At 40.1% G+C, this 20,954-nt stretch overlaps 1 protein-coding gene across 1 annotated transcript; it reads left to right on the forward strand.

Moving 5' to 3' along the window:
• The first annotated feature begins 10,429 nt into the window (after window positions 1–10,429).
• On the forward strand, window positions 10,430–16,991 carry LOC308617553 (NADH dehydrogenase [ubiquinone] 1 beta subcomplex subunit 4). Its single transcript, XM_081234737.1, has 3 exons — window positions 10,430–10,667; window positions 15,490–15,636; window positions 16,855–16,991. Exons 1-3 carry the CDS (start codon window positions 10,488–10,490, stop codon window positions 16,915–16,917), a joined length of 390 nt encoding a protein of 129 aa, XP_081090863.1. The 5' UTR covers window positions 10,430–10,487; the 3' UTR covers window positions 16,918–16,991.
• Window positions 16,992–20,954: the final 3,963 nt, after the last annotated feature.

The following is a 20,954-nucleotide window of genomic DNA, read 5'->3' on the forward strand; positions in this document are numbered from 1 at the left end:
CAGCCATATACAAGTGAAGTAACCTCATCACTGGGCCTCCATACATTTTGCTTGATCAAGGTGACTATAAAACATTGAGGGGCTTCCCTGGTGGCGCAGTAGTTGAGAGTCTGCCTGCCGATGCAGGGGACACGGGTTCGTGCCCCAGTCCGGGAAGATCCCACACGCCATGGAGTGGCTAGGCCTGTGAGCCATGGCCGTTGAGCCTGCGCGTCCAGAGCCTGTGCTCCACACGGGAGAGGCCACAACAGTGAGAGGCCCACATACCGCAAAAAAAACCCAAAAGAAAACAACAACAACAAAACACATTGAGAAGATTTGTTCACCTGAAGATCACACTAATGGTAACAGAATATAGTGCTAGCAATAGGTCTCTCTCTAGACCTCAGGAGCTTAAATTTGTATGCCCACATTTTTCATTAGCCATCTTGCTGGCATCTTTTTTTTTTTGAAGATGTTGGGGGTAGGAGTTTATTAATTGATTAATTAATTTTTGCTGTGTTGGGTCTTCGTTTCTGTGTGAGGGCTTTCTCTAGTTGCGGCAAGCAGGGGCCACTCTTCATCACGGTGCACGGGCCTCTCACTATCGCGGCCTCTCTTGTTGCGGAGCACAGGGCTCCAGACGCGTAAGCTCAGTAGTTGTGGCTCACAGGCCTAGTTGCTCCGCGGCATGTGGGATCTTCCTGGACCAGGGCTCGAACCCGTGTTCCCTGCATTAGCAGGCAGATTCTCAATGACTGCGCCACCAGGGGAGCCCTCGCTGGCATTTTTAAGAAGTCATAAGAGTTAGACTCTGTTTCAGGGCCCTGACAGTCTTTCAAGGGCCAGACTGATGCTGCATTTTAGAAACCTAGAGTCTACCTGGGCAAAAATGTGAACTATATCTTTTAGCTGGAGAGAGAACTTCTCTCCAAGACTATTAAACCAAAGCTGTACTGCACCCACCCACAATATCTACAGAGCTCTTTCCCAGCAGGGAGTAGTTTCTGCTAGGTGACTCCAAAATTGAAACATTGGCTGTCATTTGGAAACATGAAATTTAGTCACTTTCTTGAAGAGGCTTTTACTAAAGCCTAAGAAAAGATACATGAACAATTTCATTATAATCTAATCAGGACTAGAGCGGGCTGTGCACAGGGTTCTGAGCCAGGCTCTTCAGGGGACGTGTAGAACAGGAAACCAAACTTGCTCTTAAAGGAGAGGGAGAGAAAAACAACCATAACATTGCCTGTAATAACAAGTAGAATAAAAGAAGTAGTAAACATACTTAAGGAAGAGAAAAATCACCTCTACTTGGATGTTCTATGGAAAGGTTTCCAGAAAATTGGACATTTGAAGTGGACTTTGATGGACATAATATTTCAGTCGGCCAAAGACAGCAGGGAGGGCATAGAGTGGCATTGATGGAGGGAATAATATCATCAAGCAAAGGAAAAAGTGAAAAAAGGGGCAATGTTTTCTGTTCCAAATTTTTTAAAAATGTAAGAGGCCCTATAAACCAAGGTCCCTAGGAGTTGTGGCTCAGTCTATGGCTGTGCTTTGTTTTGCTGAGCATAGACTCAGAGGCAGGTAGAGGATGAGGTAGCTTGGCTAGAGGGGCTCCCAGAGCAGATTTGGAAGGGGGCAAAAGAAGAGGGATGAGCTGTTGTAGAAATAAGAACTAGGGGGAAAAGCAGAGATGTTAAAAGGGCATGGTTAGGGCATTTTGCTTTGTGATGTACCCCCTCCTCTGTAACTACACAAAATCTTCAGTAAAAGTCTACATTACTGGACAATGGTTTTTTACATGAATTTTTAATTTGGGGTTGGGGGCACAAGGGGGAGAGGTGATGAGTATGGCGTATGGGGTGGAAGGGAGGATGGGATGAAAGCAGAGGCAGCAAGAAGGGTGTAGGCATGTTTGGTTAATATATTCTCTTTGAAGTGAAGAAAGACAACTGGTCATTTATTCATTCATCACTGCTGTGATGTGCCAGGCACTGTGCTAGTGTTGGGATGGAGGCTGAGCCAAGCCTGATGTAGTCCTGGTCTTCAAAGAGCCTACATTCTTATGTGGGGGGTGAGGAGAGACAGGGATTAACTAAATAATACAAAATGTAAAGTTAGGATTGTAGTTAGTGCTGTAAAGGAGAGGTCTATAGTGCTATGAAAGCTCATAGGAGAACTTGACCTTGTTGGTTAGTTATGGGAATATAGAATTGAGTGGGTTCTGAAGGATGAATAGGAGTGTAGAGTATAATGTTTAAGGCAGAGTGAAAAGTAGGTGCAAAGGCCCTGTGGAAGGAAAGAACTGAAGAGAGGCCAGTGTGGCTGGAGTGCAGACAGTGATGGGGGAGCATGGAGCCAAGTGTAGCTGAAGAGGTAGGGAGTAGACCTCACTGGATCTTGAACTTATGCAAGACTTTAATTAGGAGAGATAGGATAACAGATATTTTAAAAGGTCACTCTGGCTTCTGTATGGGAAAAAAAATGGAAGTGTGGCAAGTGTGCACATATATAAGAAAACCAACTAGGAGGCTATTGCCTTTCCCAAGCAAAAGATGATGGTAGGGCAGAACTTTATCCCAAGAGGAAAGCATGCCATAGCCTCAGCTAAGAGTATTAACCCTCTTTTATGTTAAATTGACAACTTGCAACAAAATGTCACCTTACACTTTGTAGGAAACTTATTGTTCCTTTCAAGTACAAATATGTCCTTATGTAAGTGACTTTAGTAGTAAGAATAGATATATGACTAGGATGAAAAGCCTGTCTCTGAAGAAGAAGAATGCAAAATGTAATATTCATAAGCTTTTGTTTAGGTCTACATGACAGATGTGTTTCTAAGTGTACTGTATATTTTAAGCAGAAATCTTTCTTTTTTCCTGGTTGGTTTGTATACAGCTCAATAAGTGAATGGAGTGAGTGAACCATTATGTATGAACTGCTTTGTCCTTATGGTAAAAACAGTTCAAAGATGCATGCACATTAAAATGTTTTCGTATCACCTTCAGTTCACCCTGTGTATTCTAATTTCGCTCAAGGAGAAATGAACAAACCACAATGGCACTGGAAGATTATAACACAACTCTATGTTAGAAATAGACCAAGTAGACAAAGATGAATAAAGATATGAGAGATCCAAAGCACACAATTAACAAGCTTGATCTAACCTTGCACTCAATGAATACAGAGTATACATTCTTTTAAAGCTCACATGGAACTATTATAAAAATGACTATGTATACACAGGAAATATAGCCAATATTTTATAATAACCTTTATAAATGGAATATAACCTTTAAAATAAATGGAATATAACCTTCAAAAATTGTGAATCACTATACTCTACACCTGTAGCTTATATAATATTCTACAGCAACTATACTTCAATTAAAAAATGACTATGTGTGGGACTTCCCTGGTGGCGCAGTGGTTAGGAATCCACCTGCCAATGCAGGGGACACAGGTTTGATCCCTAGTCCGGGAAGATCCCACATGCTGCGGAGCAACTAAGCCCGTGTGCCACAACTACTGAGCCTGTGCTCTAGAGCCCGCGAGCCACAACTACTGAAGCCCACACGCCTAGAGCCCGTGCTCCGCAACGAGAGACGCCACTGCAATGAGAAGCCCGCGCACTGCTTCAAAGAGTAGCCCCTCTCGCCGCAACTAGAGAAAGCCCGTACGCATCAATGAAGACCCAACCCAGCCAAAAGTAAATAAATAAAAAATAAATTAATTAAAAAAAAATCACTTAAAAAAATGACTGTGTGATTACAAGGGTGTGTTCACTTTGTAATAACTCATTGAACAGCATATGTATGATTAATGCATTTTTCTATATGTAGGTTACATTTTTAAAAAATGGTGTGTTAAAAACAAAACAAACTGAACAAAAAACTCATCACATATGAAGTCCCAAAGGGCCAATATTATACAAAGTTCTCTGACAATAATGCTGTTAAACTAGAAATTAACATTAAAAAGATAGACAAAACAAAACATGTTTTGCATTTCTAAATAACTAATGGGTTGAGGAAAAAAACATAATGGAAATTATGAAATACTCAGAGCTACATGACAATGAAAATATTAATAAAAACTTGTGGAGATGTAGCTAAAATGAAAATGTACAGAATTACATGCATAAAAATTATAAAACACATATAAACAAAAATAAATGAGATAAGCATTCTGATTAAGAAGCTGGAAGAAGAACACTGGAGTACTCTCAAGAAAAATAGAAGAAAAAAGTATAAGAGGAAAAATTACTGATTAGAGATAATTTTAAAAATTAAAAATAGGTTCTTGAAGGGCTTCCCTGGTGGCGCAGTGGTTGAGAGTCCGCCTGCCGATGCAGGGAACACGGGTTTGTGCCCCGGTCTGGGAAGATCCCACATGCCGCGAAGCGGCTGGGCCCGTGAGCCACGGCCGCTGACGCTGCGCGTCCAGAGCCTGTGCTCCGCAACGGGAGAGGCCACAGCAGCGAGAGGCCCGCGTACCGAAAAAAAAAAAAAAAAAGGTTCTTGAAAAGGCAAGGTAGACAGAACTCTAGCAGTATTGAGGAAGAAAAACAAGGAGAAATAAACAAACAGTAATAGAAGCAAAAAGAGGATCATAATTATAAAAGACAACGGAGACTGAAAAGATCATAAGATGAGAAACTCTATGGCAATAAGTTTAAAGAAAGATATTTGAGAAAATGTAAATTACAATAAATGATTCCAGAAGAAAACCTGAACAAACCAACAATCATTACAGAAATTGAATTGATAGCCAAAAGTCTCTCTTGAAAAAATATGGAAGACTCAGACAGTTTTATTAGATAATTTACTAAGCTTTCAAGAATTATAGTTCCTGTCTTGTACAGACAGTTTTGGAGAGTTAAAAGAAGAAAAAAGAAGGAAATCTAACCAACTCATTTTGTTTAAATATATTACCAAAAGTACATAAGAATAAAATAAGAAGAGCCAATTCATTTGTGAACATAAATAGTAAAATTCTATAAAAAATGCTCATAAATTTAATTCATCAATATATTGAAAAACACATGACCATGAAGTAGAGTTACTTCCAGAATGCAAAATGACACCACATCAGAAAAACCTACCAAAGTTCGCTCTCTTTTTAAACAAATTAACAGAGAAAAAAACATATAGATCAAGAAATGTGAAAATAGCATTTGATCAATTAAACAATCATTCATTATTTTAAAAAACTTTTGGTAAGAAATAGAAGGGAATTTTATTAACCTGATAGAGTGCTTCTACCAACCCCACAGCAAACATATTTAATGGTGAACTAACAGAAGATTTCCTATTAGAACTGGGAACAAGATAGGATTTTACTATTATATTGTCCTGGAGGTCCTAGCTAATGCAATAATAGAGAAAAAAAGAAGTATAAAACTTGGAACAGAAAAGGCAAGACTGCTATTTTCACAAGATACGACTGACTACACAGAACAATTGAAAAGAATATATAGAAAAGCTAATAGGACTGGTAAAAAGTTCAATAAAGGTACTGGTTCCAAGATCAGCATACCAACATCACATCAATAATATTACCATATACCAGCAATAACCATTTAGAAAATATAGTAGGAAAAATGAACAATTAACAATAGCAATGAAATCTATAATGTAGCAGGAATTAATCTAAAAGAAGAGGCCAGAATTCTTTATAGAGAAAGTTACAGAACATGATTGAAGGAAATAAAAGACCTAACTAATGAATGGGAAGATGCAGTATTATAAGGATGTTTGTTCTCAGGTCAAGCTATAACTTTAGTGCAATTCCAATAAAAATCCCAATGGATTATTTTTTTTCATGGAACTTGATAGCTTAATACTAAAATTCTTCTGAAAGAGAAAAGGAAAAAAAGTTGCTAAGACAATTGTGAACTATAATAAAATGGAGAGATTTTGCCCCATGAAATATCAAGACTTATTAAAAAGCTATGGCAGAAACAAGTAGAAAGTGATGTATGTTTGTAAGAGGCTGTGTAGTCTCAAAGTGTCTTCTGGATACAATCTGCTTCTGAAGATAGTAGTTCTACGTGAGTCTTTTCCAAATACGATAAGCTTCTTTGACCTAGGTGTATCTGTTAGGGATACAGAAAAACAGTTGTGTAATCTTATTCATGACTAATTTGGACAGTGCCAAAGTCAAAGAGCCACAGATGAGTTGGATACAATGAAAGCCAACCTCCCATGTAGTGCTTTGGGGCAATCTATATTGAATAGTGTCAAACTGACTCAATAATATCCTTTTTTAAAGGAGGAGTTAACACTAGGTAATAAAGGGAAAGTGGGATACGTGAGCTTAGGTGAGACTGAAAACTCTGGAGTATTTTTCTTATTCTCCCTTGGAACTGCTGTTCGTTTCAGTTTTGGAAGACAAGTTCCCAGGGTAGCTATGCAAAACAAGAGATGACTTTTCTTGCTACCCCCATGTTCCTGGATCTCCTTGCAAATAAATTAATTCACAAAGCACTCTGAGTCTCTTCCTTGCAGCCTTAACAAGACTGACAAACAGGAAGATCCAGGTTTGATGGGATTTGAAGTTTATATAATTTGGGGGAGAAAAAATCTTTGAGAAAAAAGATTCAATGATGACTAGAAGAACATTCTACAAATTAGCTTCTAGTTCTGTTTATTTCAAACCTTGATCTCTTCCTCTACCCTCATTATTTCCAGGGCCAGGCTTCACAGGACAAGTTTATATTACAATACAAACTCTGATCCTGAACCTTCATGGCACACAAGGTTATGGCAGTATCCCTGGAAGCCATTCTGTACCTGGATGGCTAGCAATAACTTAACTCCACCTGGCATAGATGTGAATCAAATAAATACATCTTACTAACCCCCAACTTTTGTTGGTAAGATCCCCCAAATATCTAAGGCCACTGCAATACCACCCAACAGGAGAAAAATGTGATAGAAGGGGGAAATCAGAGAGGAGAGACACAGCAGTCTTAGGCAACTGTGATTCAAATAGCTTACATTTTCTAATTTTCCAAAAACAGAATAACCATGTGAACACATTTTTAGGGTCCTTACCAGGGTAGTGGAGAGGGCTCCTGTAAAGAGGGGACCTTTCATTAGCTTGAGAGTACATCCTTTGCTAACATTCAATGTTAGGACAAGATTTTTAACAATAATAGTAATAGAGAATACTCACTAAATGTCAACTGCTGTTAATCACTGATTAATTAAATCTCTGGGCATTGGGTTTATTCTCAACCCAAAGTGAAGAGTTTATTCCCAAATATACATATGATCCTACTCAATTAAGAGAAGGAATGTTCTTCATATTGTTGCAAGCCGGAACTTATCTGCTTCTTACAGTTTCTGTATTCACCTGTCCATCTTCTGTTCCCTGAAACCCTGCCCCATTTATATAGCTTAACCACCCCTGCATATATGCACTTCTCTCCTTCTACACTTCACCACTTCATCTCCCCTCTTCCGACCAAGTACAGATACATGTATTTAGTCCCTGTAATCCAATAAATTCTCATAAATTTTATTAGGAGATTTCTTAGAGAAGTAAAAATCTTCAAAACATGAAATATACATTGATGATATGACCACCTGTGAAACTGCTGCTCACTGAAATTATTCCATCTGCTAATCCTAGTGCCTACATTCACCCCATCAAAGTCTTGGTCATCCATTTGGAAACATCCAGGTCTGGAATGCAATAGAAATCTATTGCAAATCTTGCAAAAGATGTGGAATTTCATGAAATTGATGAAAGTGATGTTGGTGAACTGCTAGATCCACATGCAAAGTTACTAATACAGGAGGATCTTACAGCTGGACCAGGTAACAAACGAAAAAGAGAAAAATGAGTATGAATGATAATAACATCAGTGCTTCAAAAGGAAATAATCTGGTTTCAGAGGATTAAGAGAGCCTTGGGGAAACTGGAAAAAGCCCTCCAACACTTTTGCAAATATAAACCTGCTGCAAAAAATCAAATGCAGTGAAGCATAATGAGCTACATAAAAATAATGTCCCCACAAATTAACACCTGATTTATCAGAATTAGCACACAGTTGTAATTGTGACCTTAAATGTATTAAATACAAGATAAATTCATTTTCATAATTTATTGGTTGATCGTTTCAAGCTAAAGTCCCAATCAAGTCTTTTCCTTTCACTGTAGAATCTAGGTTTCCATCTTAAATAGATTCATTCTAAGTTGGCCTTTTCTGGGAAAAGGAAGACCTCTAATATTCATCTCTATGTTCTCCAAACATGCAATATTGTAAGAATCCCTTCAAGAAATTGTAAAAAGTACAGACTCTTGGGTTCCTCTGAAGACCAATTCTGAATCTACAAGAGCAGAACAAAACCTAGGACTTCATATTTTTAACAGTTATCTGAAGGGATCCTTATGATAATTAAGCAAATGTGCAGGAACTTCCCTGGGCGCAGTGGTTAAGAGTCCGCCTGCCAACGTTCGAGCCGTGGTCAGGGAAGATCCCACGTGCCGCGGAGCAACTAAGCCCACGTGCCACAACTACTGAGGCCCGTGCACCTAGAGCTCACGCTCTGCAACAAGAGAAGCCACCACAATGAGAAGCCCACGCACCGCAACAAAGAGTAGACCCCACTCGCCACAAAACCAGACAAAAACCTGTGTGCACAGCAACGAAGACTCAACGCAGCCAAAAATAAATAAATAAATAAACAAACAAACAAACAAATAAATGACTTCATTTTTTAAAAAAAGCAAATGTGGAGATAATCCCCTTAACTCATCCAAAACAAAATGATGAAGTTTCTTCTCTCTCTCTCTCTCTCCCTCTCTTAAACTTAGTCTTTTATTTTTTTTAACTTTGTCCGTTGGCTTGTACTCAATGTACTCCTTTCTTTTTTCTTTTCTTTTTTTTTAACATGACCTTCTTCCTAGATCAGTGTCTAATCTATTAACAAAAGGTTTTTGAAACTATCAATGTAGTCTTTAGAATTTTCAACTTGCTCCTGCTTTTCATTTTATTTTCTTAATATGTTTAAACACCTCAGAAAAAAACAGAACTCCCCCCCCCACTCCTTTAAAATGGAGTGTGAGTGATTTGTCTCAAGTTTCTTTTTTCTATATTCCCTCAGCCTGCATTCTCCTGAGCCCACTTTGCTTTATATTCATTTGATCATTAAACTGCTTTGCAAATATTATCATATTCTGTCTGTTCTTTCTGAACTGCCTGATTGTCAGCTTCTCAGAGACAAACATCTTGTCCTTCATTTCTTCTGTTGTTTCCCCCGCTGAGCCTAAAAGATTGACTGACTAGTGTGCAGTGTGCTTCATGCGGCGAGTGCTTAATAAATATTTTAAAACAGTATTAAAATGTTGAGTAAATTTGACAGCAGTGCTGCTCCTCATCACTTCAAGCGCCAACACTTTCTAGGTCCCTTCTCTGCCTAGTAACCATTTCCCAACATACCTACATGTCCCCAGACGCTTCACCCACGCTGATCCAGAATTCCCTGTCTGAGTTATGGAAATACTGTTTACATGTTTTCCCCTAAGGAGTGTTTGACTGGTGCCCAAAGACCCTGCCATACAATTTGAAGTTGCCCTTTTTCTGTGGTGATAGTGGGGAAAGGAGAAGGACAGTAGGGGTGGAGAACGTTTCCTTTTAGGTTACACTCCTTGTTTCCCAAAATTATCTTTCACAGCAAGACTCAATGCCCTTATGCTTATTTTCATATCTCTAAGGATGTTTATTCTTAGCACCTGAAGAGTGCTAGGGATTTTACATAAGAGGTTTTAGTATTTTAACCAAGATATTGTTTCTTTGCGAGGTTTATACAATACCATTTTTTTCTGACCTATAGTCAGGCAGGGAACACTTCTAACATCATTCTCCTATTAAAAATTATTTCATGACAATGTAAAATGTTCTTCCGCTTATGTTGTATGGATCTAATACGGTAACGCACAGAAAAGCTAATTTTCTTTTTTCTTGGAAGAGAAATTGTGCTTTGCAAAGTATGTTGGCATCTATTAATTATTTATTTTAATCCTCACAACAGTTTTGCTACGTGGATAGAATAGGGGTCATTATCTCCAGGATAAGGAAGAGGAAACTCTGAGAAGTTAAGTGACATGTCGCAAGTCACAGAGATGAACCCACACTGAATCAGAATTCCAGTCAATCCCATTTTCAGTCTCTGCCAGCTCAACTTCACATAATAAGCTCTGTATGTCAGTAGAGATAAGGCTGCTAGGAAGGAGCAACAAGCGTTAGATTTGGAGCGGGGGAGAGGAAGGAGAGGGGGGTGGGGGAAGGCGAGGAAAGTACCTTGAGCCTGCGCAGGTCGCCACTAGGGGGCCAGGACCGTGAGGAAGGTTGAGGAAAGAGGCTGAACTTCTTGCTAAACTCCATCTGCAACCTCTGGCTAACGCGCAGGCGCACTGCCTCAGGACGAAGGTCAGACTGAAGAGGGCGGGCCTCGGACCGCGCAGGCGCAGCTGTGCGCCGGGTCGCCAAGATGTCGTTCCCCAAGTACAACCCGTCGCGCCTGGCGACCCTGCCCACTACCCTCGACCCAGCTGAATACGACATATCTCCGGAAACTCGGAAGGCACAAGCCGAGCGTTTGGCCATAAGATCCCGGCTTAAACGAGAGTACCTGCTTCAGTACAACGACCCCAGCCGTCATGGGGTCATCGTGAGTGAGGGGCCAGCGGGTGGGAATCGAGGGGCCAGAGTCGGCACGGTCCCGTCGGGCTGGGCAGCTCAGACCTGACAAGGGGAATCACGCCGCGGAGCGGTCACTGTTCCCGAAGAGTATTTTAGACATGGATCCTCTTCCAGGCCCAGAGAGTAGGCCAGTTCATTAGCCCTTTGATCTTGGGCAGAGAGCTCGGTGGCCAAGAGGACGGGTTCTGGATTCAAACCATGCTGGGTTTGAGTCTCGGCTTGATCACTTCCCGCCTGAGTGATTTTGAAAAAGTTGTTCAACTCTGCTGCTTAGCCTCGGTTTTCCTGTCTGAAAAATGGGGATAATATAGTACTTCCTATTTTCTGAGGCTGTTAGGAGGATTAAATGAGATAAGGCACGTGACCGGCCAGCACAGTGCCTGGCTTGTGATGAGTGTTCAGGAAATATGGGGTGTGTGTGTGTATTTTTTTAAAAGATGTTTTCCACTTTTCAGTTCACATTTATAGCAATACTGCTCTCTTCTGAAGGGAATATCGTGATTTTTTGGTTTATATCTTTTAAAGACCCAAACACCCTACAGCTTGCTGAAGCTTTGGGCTTTGGAGTCAAACGCCAAGGCACTATGTACTAGCAAACTATATGACTTTGTGCAATATCCCTAAGCTTTCTGAACCTTAGTTTTCTAATTTTCATACATGGAAATGGTAGTACATTCTTTATAGAATCGTTGTGAGGTTAAATGAGATAGCCTGTATAACATTCCCGGCACATAATACATGCCCAGTAAACTGATAGCTATTATTATTTAAGAAGTGTGCTTTTAGATTAAAAAAGAAAAATGACTTTTCCCAGCAGTTGCATTGGTGTTCTGTAGGAATTTTAGGAAGTTGTGAGAATTGAAAGAAATTTACAATGTGCCAGGCACTATTGAAACTCTTTCTGAATGATATTCAAATATCACAGCTATTCAAAGAGTTAAGTTAAGCTCTATTACTATCCCCATTTTACAGATGAGAAAGACTACATGGGAAGGACAAGTATGTCATAGAGTGATATATTTTAGCAAGTGATAGAGCAGAATTTGAACTGTAGTCTGTGTAACCCAAAGCATCTCTTAACCATTTGGCTATATTGTCTTCAGCCAGAACCTCATTTACTTGGGAGAAGGTGAGGACAGAGACATTGATTGTATACATACTCACACAATTGGGTTTGATGTGCTAGATAGTAAGATGTAGTAAAAAAAAAAAAAAAAGACTGAGTCAGACAGAGCTGAGGTTTAAACTCCAGATTTTCTTTTTTCCAGTTCTGTGACCCAGGGCAGTTATAGTTTTGCTGTGTAAAACAGGTTTTACACCAGCCTCACTGGTTGTTCTGTTAAGTAAATGAGGGCCTGACAATTATATATTGAGCAATACATGGAAATTCTTTGCCTAGTGTCTAAGAATGATTGATTTAGTGAATAAATAATTGCTCAGGGTCTGTTATGTACCAGGTCCTCTTTTAGATACTGCGGTAACAGTGGAGAACAAAACGCAAAGACGCCTGTCCTCATAAAGCTTTCTTTCCAGAGGGAAGACAAGTAATAAGTTAAAATATTAAATCATTTAGTATGTTAGGTAATGGGAAGTGATAAGAAGAAAAATAAAGCAAGGAAGGGGATTAGGAGTGTGTGTATGTAGTAGAGAGGGAAAGCAGCTGCAGTTTTAGAAAGGCACAGGAAAGGCCTCACTTGGAAGGTGACATTGAAGATCTCAGAGAAGTGAGGGGAAGGAGCTAGCCATTCAACTCTCTGGGAAAGTAGCATTTTAGTCAGGGGGACAGCAAATACGAGGGTCTTTTGACAGGAGTGTGCCTGGTTAATTCACAAAATACTGAAGAGACCATTGTGACTAACATGGAGAAAGGTGAGGGCAGAGTAGGAAGAGATGAGATGGGAAAGTTACCTGGGACTAGATCACACCAAGCCTCATAGGCCATTGAAATAACTTTTCTGAGTCGGGTGTCCCATAATCAGGACATATATATATATATATATATATATATACATACACACATATATATATATGTATATATATATGTGTGTGTGTGTATATATATATACATATATATATGTATATATATATGTGTATATATATACACACACATATATATATATGTATATATATATGTGTATATATATATATGTGTGTATATATATATATGTGTGTGTGTGTGTATATATATATATATATATATATATTTTTTTTTTTTTTTTTTGCGATACGCGGGCCTCTCACTGTTGTGGCCTCTCCCGTTGCGGAACACAGGCTCCGGACGCGCAGGCTCAGTGGCCATGGCTCATGGACCTAGCCGCTCCATGGCATGTGGGATCTTCCCAGAACGGGGCACGATCCCGTGTCCCTTGCATTGGCAGGTGGACTCTCAACCACTGCGCCACCAGGGTAGCCCAGGACTTACATTTTAACAACATCTCTGGCTGCTTAGTAGAAAAGAGACTATGTTGGAGCAAAAGCAGGAGCAGGGAGACTAGTTAGGAGCCTTTTGCAGTAATCTAATTTCTTAGTTGATGGTGGCTACAAGGGTGGTGGCAGTGGAGTTGGTAAGAAGTGGTCCGTTCTGGTTATGTATTGAAAGTAGAGTCAATCAGGTTAGCCGGCAGATTGGATATGTGGTGTAAGAGAAAGAGAGGACTCAAGGATAACTCCAAGGTTTTTGACTGAAGTGAAGAATGAAGTTACCTTTTACCAAGATAGGGAAGAGTGTGAAAGGATCAGGGATGAAGGTGGAATGGCATATTGGCAAATAAGTTTGGGATACATCATGTTTGGCATCACATTTGCCAATTAGACAATATGTCAGCATTGAGCAGGGAGTGGGATATTATGTCTGCAGTTCAGGGTAGAGGTCTAGGGCTGGAGGCATAGTTTTGGGGAGTCATCAGCCTATAGGTGGATATTTAAAACCATGTGACTAGAGATTATCAAGGGAGTTAATGTAGATAGGAAAGACCCACAAGGTCTGAGGTCCTATATTAAGAGACTGGGGAGATAAGGAGGAAGAGAGCGAAAGAGACTAAGAGGGAATGGCCAGAGAGTTAGGAGGAAACCAAGCTGGTGTGTGCCCTTGAAGCCAAGTGAAGAAATGATTTCAAGAAGTGGTGTTCATAGGCTTCCCTGGTGGTGCACTGGTTGAGATCCTGCCTGCCAACGCAGGGGACACGGGTTCGAGCCCTGGTCTGGGAAGATCCCACATGCCGCGGAGCAACTAAGCCCGTGCGCCACAACTACTGAGCCCATGCGCCGTAACTACTGAGGCCCATGCGCCTAGAGCCCATGCTCCGCAACAAGAGAGACCACCACAATGAGAAGCCCACACACTGCAACCAAGAGTGGCCCCCACTCGCCGCAACTAGAGAAAGCCTGCGCAGCGCGCAGCAACAAAGACCCAGCGCAGCCAAAAATTTAAAAAAAAAAAAAAAAAAAAAAAAAGAAGTAGTGTTCACCATATCACATGCTGCTGATAGTCCTTTGGATGTGGAGTGGTGTCAAAGAAGGTGAACTGTCTCCCACGGCAGGTGTTTTGGAACCTCTTTCAACAACAGTACCTCGTTCAATGAACTATGGTCATGGAGCTGTTGGTATTCTTATGAAATGAAATGACTGTTTCTGGAAGACAGATCTGGCAGATACTAGGTGTAGAGAAGTGACTGGTAGAGAATTCTGGCATGAGAGAGTCATTCAAATGCATTAATAGCAGGAAGGGATAGATACAAGAATAGATAGATGTATTTATCCTTTCAGGTATAGAGCTCAGATGTCCCCTTGAACCTGTATCTTGTGTCTTCACCTTCTTTACTGTCTCTGCAAAGAGTTTGACAAACAGTTTGATTTAAAATGTTACTGTGAAAGATCCAGTTTAATTATTTATGTCCTACCAATCATGACTTCTTGGCATTGGTTAAGACCTTGAATGTTCTCCTCACAGCTTAGTATTAAAGTTTTAAAGCTGATTTCATTTGCTTATTTTTATCTATCAGTTAACTGGAGCAAATAATTTTGTAAAATCATTAGGGTATTTAGCTAATTAAATTTAATTATGTATTTGGGGTAGATTTGCTATTTTTACATAGTTATTCTAGTATAAATATATTAAAATTGACAGTTACTTTTTTCTTAACCAAGACAATCTGATTATTTTTCTTTAACAACTTTGTCCTTTCAAAAAACTATTTTAATAATGTGAAATGTAATAATTTTGCTCTTAAAATACCAGCCAAGTCAGCTTAAAAATGTAAAGTTCAGAGTTAGCCTACCTCTCTGTCTTCCTCTTCCTGCAGTTTATTTGTAGCCTGGAAAGACTAGTGTGGGCATAGGATTAGAAAAGGTCCTGGAAACAAAGTTCACAGTATGATAGAGCATATGAAATCTGTTTGTCCTCATTGGAAATACTGTGTGGTTCTGTTCGTCATACTTCAAGAAAGACAGTGAAGCCAAAAACAATCCAGAAAAGAATAGAAAAAAATGATTTTAAAAAAAGTGCCTTCTCTGACAGCTTAAAATGGTTAGGATTCTTAAATCTTAAATAAATAGGAGGCTGAAGGATGATATGAGTCTTTTAAATTCTGAACAGGATCATCAGAGAATTATTCAACAAATACTGGAAATGGAAGATCTTCTTTGAAGCTATTTGGGAATATTCGGGGTATACCCTTAACTGTAGAAGAGAACAAAGGGCATCTCTTGGTGCTTCTCCACAAAAGTCCTGATGAGATTGTTTCTTAGTGTAGAACTTAATTTCCTGTATCTTTTGTTTTCATTCATTTTAGGAAGATCCTGCCTTGATTCGTTGGACCTATGCAAGATCAGCAAATGTCTATCCCAATTTCAGACCCACTCCCAAGACCTCACTTTTAGGAGCTCTGTTTGGAATTGGGCCCCTCTTCTTCTGGTATTATGTTTTCAAAACCGACAGAGTAAGTATTAGGACCTTGTGTTTGGTATCTGTGTGATAGGTTCCCTCTGTGCTGGCTGCAGCTCTCTCTCTTGATAATTCCCATCTTGTCTGTCTACTCCTCCTTCAGTTCCTCTTTTATCTTTATTCCTTTCCAACTGAGTTAAAACACGAAGTTTCAATTATATGTTTAGTTTTATTGCTTTATTGTTTCAACTCATAGAAATATACTTTCTTATAAACTACGATTGTCTCTGGGTCTTTCAAATTTAATTTAATGGCTACTCTAGAATTTAAAGTAATGAATTGGTCACTTTAAATATCTAAGACTTGAACTTAGCTCATGAAAGAGTTTTCCTGTTGTGTTTTATTAAAAAAATTTTTTTTTCCTGGTGTGTTTTAGATTAGGTAAGGAAATTATATTGTGTATATTAAGCAAGAGAATATAGAAGTAACTTAAAAAGTTAATTTCTTTTTTCTCATTGGATGTACAGAAAAACTTTTCTATTCTGATTAATTTTTAGATGTTATCTTTGCAAATTTTTATATTTATTTTGTTTGCTTTTAAAAGAGATGTTTATTGGGTTAAGTATTAGCAGAATACATATATCACTTAGTATGCTCCCTGTCTGCATGAATTCCAGCTATGTTGGTCACATTTTGTGAATTAATGTTAAAATATGTTAATACTCCAACAACAGAAAAGCCAAAGCAGCCTGTGGTGGGGCTCACTGCCATCAGAGGCCTGGGTACGTGACTGCACAGAAAGCCAAGCTAATCTTTGACACTAGACCACTCTGATACTAGGTCCCCAACCCCATCCCCCAGGCCTCATGTTCCCATCTACACTGGAGCCCACCCATGTAGCTCTGCCTTAAACTGGCCAATCCACTCTCCTGGAGTGTATATATTTTGATTATCTGATAAATTATTGCTTAACAGAAAGGTAGGCCACACTTACCTAGAAGGTATTTACATTTTGCTTTCAGTGTATGCTATTTAGTGGGGTAATATTAATTCTACTTACTAAAATACAGGTGTTTTTCAATAGGAGTGTTTTCTTATTGTCCCTTTATTTCTTCAGATTATTACTTCCTCATTCATACTCTGTAGGCTTTAGACAATAGGGGATTGTAATTAGGCTGGGAGTGTTTCATTCCTGTTTTTCAGAGCTGTACCATGAATTGTGCCAGAATGCATTGTTTTTAATGTACTTTTTTTTTTTTTTCTGTCTATACAGGATAGGAAAGAAAAACTTATCCGGGAAGGAAAATGGGATCGAACATTTAACATCTCATATTAAGTCTGGCAATGATGACTATATGTACTGTTGATTAAATGAATCTATTAATCATTAAAAAGTTTTTCTTAATATTACTTTGATTCAACAAACATTTGCTGGACACTGTAGAATCCCGACTTTGTAAGAGTTCACAGCTTAATGAAGAAACAGATTCATGTTCATTCATTCAGTCATTCAACAAATGAGTGTCTACTATGAGCCAGGCATTGTGCTATTGTGCTGAGAATATAGCAGTCAACAGGACAACTTAGGCCCTGTGCTTAAGGAGTACACACTCCGACAACTGTTTATTCAACAGTTATTATTTAAGTGCTGATTATGTATCTGGTACTACTTAAAACCTAAGCTGTCATCTGGCTCCAGCCCCAGTGGTAAATGCAGCAGAACAGTTACAACCTTGTGGTTTAAAAAAAAAGCGATTCAGGAAAGTGATGTTGGCAAGCTGATGAAGAAGCAGTTCTGTCTAGGGAGATGGCATTTGATTTAGGCTCTGAAGATCACGGGCTGACAGAGCAAAATAGGAGCACAAAAGGGCAAGGTGTGTTGGCTATGGCTAGATTGGGGGCCACTGTTGGGTGAGAAGACAGGGAGGGTGGAGGCCATGCTGAAGAACAGGTAAAATGGTATAGAGCATGGGCTTTGCAGGTCAGATCTGGGCTAGAATCTTAGCTTGAGTTTAGCAGTTGGAATACCAGGCCCCCCTTTCATCATCTATGGCATGGAGATAGTAATGCCTACTACTTCATAAGGTCATAAAGATGAAAATGAAGTAACAGAGTATTGCTCAATAAAAGCTACCTCATGCTTTGTAGTTTAGTCTTGAAACAGTAGGGTGACAATTTCATCTATGAAGACAAAGTAAAATCAAGTACTATAGGAAGAACAGCATGCTCTGTGGGGCTGGCTTACATGAGTATATTGCTTTTAACTTTCAAAGCATATTCACAACTATTGTCTCATTTGATCCTTGTATGAGCCTGGAGTACCCCAAAATGCAGAGCCTGAGAGAAAAGCTTGTATGTAGACAGTTTATGTTAGGAAGTGATCTGAAAGAACAGGTGGGAGACTGCTCAGAGTGGTTGAGGGAAAACCCAATGCTGATACCATTTTACCTGTGTTCTTCAGCATGGCCTCCACCCTCCCTGTCTTCTCACCCAACAGCGGCCCCCAATCTAGCCATAGCCAACACACCTTGCCCTTTTGTGCTCCTATTTCGCTCTGTCAGCCCCTGTGATCTTCAGAGCCCAAACTGTGCTCTTGGCCCGTTGCCTCTGGGGGTAATGGGCTTAATTCTTAAAGGGGCCTTCTGAGGAGCTCTGTGGAATGGACAGAATTTTACTCCCAGACACGGAAAAAGTGAATATTTACATACTAGCTCTTCTCCCTCTTGGTCCAGAGTTATCTCATGCAGTTAATTCCCTTGTACTCCCAGGTATGGGCATGGCTCAGACTGGCTGACTGGATTCTTACTGGCATCTCATGGAGGAGGAAGCATAGGGCAGAAAGCAGGTGGTGTGCTGTGCAGCTGAGGTGAAGTATTGTCAGGTCACACCTGCAGGCAAATGAGAGCTGCAGCAGCAACTGGAGTAAAAAGATGGGCCAAGGGGCAGTGAGGCACGCACAAGAGGTATACTATTTCCTCATCCACTCCATGTACTGCTTGGATCTGTGCACACATTGAATCTAATCTGCAATTTATCGTTCAGGGTGGTAGTCAGGTACAGTCTTAACTGGAGGGTTAGTGCAACAAGCTACAGTCTACACAGTTGTGACTGGTCTGAGGCCCTAGCTGATAATCTTTGTCTACCCCCACCATGCTGTAGATTTCCCTTCTCTTGGCCATAACTTTTGCAGATCTAGGTTGCTTGCCTGAGTCACCAGGACCCTCATTTCCAAAGGCCAGAACCTTAGTTACTCTAGCATCATCAGGCCTTTGTTACAGCAACTGCCTGTTTACAGTTATCACTGGACAAGAAAGCTCCAAGATAAGCCAGTGAATCCCCTTGGTGCCAGGCATATCCCTTTCTGCCCCCGTTGTGTAGCAGCAACCCTAGCTCCTTGTAATCAAGGTCACTTAGTGCTGCCAGTGTGAAAACCTTTTTTTGTTTTTTCTTTTTGCTGTTTCCCAGGTACAAATGGCCAGGAAGTAGTTATAGCTTCAAACTAAAGTGAAATCCTGTTATACTATGATTTATAATACATATATATTCGGTCTTTGTTTCTGGCACAAAGCTTCTAAAACCCTTGGGATTTCCTAAGTGATGAAACCCATAAAGGTATCTTTTGTTATATTAATGAAGTGAGTTTTGGGCCACACCTAGGGATGGGGGCTGGCTGCCTGGAGAACCAACCATGTGATTAGAGAGTTGGAACTTTCAGTCCCTCCCCTCCTTACCTTTATATCCCTGCTCTGCTACTTACTGGTGAAGTGACCTGGAATGTATTTAAATTCTGTGTTTTCTTATCTTTAAAATGGATAAACTAGTAAAACTTACATTGTTATTAAACTCATTGTTTAATGAGTTATTACTTATAAAATATTTAGTGGCATACATTCAGGCCTCAGTGAGTGTTCACTACTATTATTATTTTTTTTGGCTGCATCAGGTCTTCATTGCTGCACGTGGGCTTTCTCTGGGTGCGGTGAGTGGGGGCTACTCTTCGTTGTGGTGCACGGGCTTCTCATTGCATGGCTTCTGTTGTTGCAGATACGGGCTCTAGGCGTGCGGGTTTCAGTAGTTGTGGCTCACGGGCTCTAGAGCGCAGGCTCAGTAGTTGTGATGCATGGGCTTAGTTGCTCCACGGCATGTGGGATCTTCCTGGACCAGGGCTTGAACCCGCATCCCCTGCATTGTCAGGCGGATTCTTAACCACTGCGCCACCAGGGAAGCCCCTATTATTATTTTTAAACCTAATTAATGAAAATGTTTTAATTTGCATTTCATTTATTATTGAAGGATAACTTTTTTCATATATTTTTGTCCATTTATGTTTATTTTGTTATTTACTTGCTCAAATCCACTGCCCAATTTTTCTGATGTAAAACGTCTTTTTTTCTTAATGATTTTAAGACTTAAATTAAAGATATTAATCCTTGGGCTTCCCTGGATTAATATCAGTGCCACAACTACTGAGCCTGCGTGCTGCAAGTACTGCAGCCCACGTGCATAGAGCCCACACTCCGCAACAAGAGAAGCCACCGCAATGAGAAGCCCGTGCACCGCAACGAAGAGTATCCCCCGCTCGCCGCAACTGGAGAAAGCCCGCGCAGCAACGGAGACCCAACACAGCCAAAAATAAAATAAATTAAAAAAAAAGATATTAATCCTTGATTATACCAATCTTCTTGCCTCGAGAGTTGTTTTAGTACACCTCAGTAACAGGAAAAACATTTACAGTATATCTTTTGTGTCTAAACTTTGAAAGAAGGCAATACCCAGAGAGGCATAGGCAGAATTTTTTAAACAATTTTTTAACATAGAGAATTACTGAGCAATGTGTTCTTAAGAGTTTAATCAATTTCAAAAGATTTTTCATCACCATGAACAGTGCCCCAAATCACACTCAGAAGTGATCTGGTGAGAACACCAATTACACCTCATCTGAGCACTCAGTGCTGCCATTTGTCTGACTGGTTCTGCTAGGGGCACTGGGCACAGAAGCCCACACTAGTAATCTGCTTCTGTTGGCCCAAGAACTCAAGTTTGTTACAAGTACAGCCGCTGGAAAGAGTTCCTCAAGGCCGCTGTATCTTCCCATCACTTGCTCCTAGGTCCAGGGCATCTGATTGGCTGAGCCCAGGTTATGTGCGTGAGTTCTAGCTGCAAGGGAGACTGAAAAAGCAAACATGTAGTATGTTCAGCTGTAAAGCAGGTAAGGAATTCCCAAACATAAAGTGGTTCAAATGCTGAGCATCCAAAGAATGATAGTTACATACTGAGGAAGGTAACCAGGAACAAGATCATAAAGCCTTTATCACAGGTAAGGAATTTAGACTTCAACCTGATGACAGTGGGAGCCCTTGAAGGTGTTAAGCA

This window comes from Mesoplodon bidens (genome assembly GCF_964165515.1).
Source record: "Mesoplodon bidens genome assembly, chromosome: 5".
NCBI classification, from domain to species: domain Eukaryota; kingdom Metazoa; phylum Chordata; class Mammalia; order Artiodactyla; family Ziphiidae; genus Mesoplodon; species Mesoplodon bidens.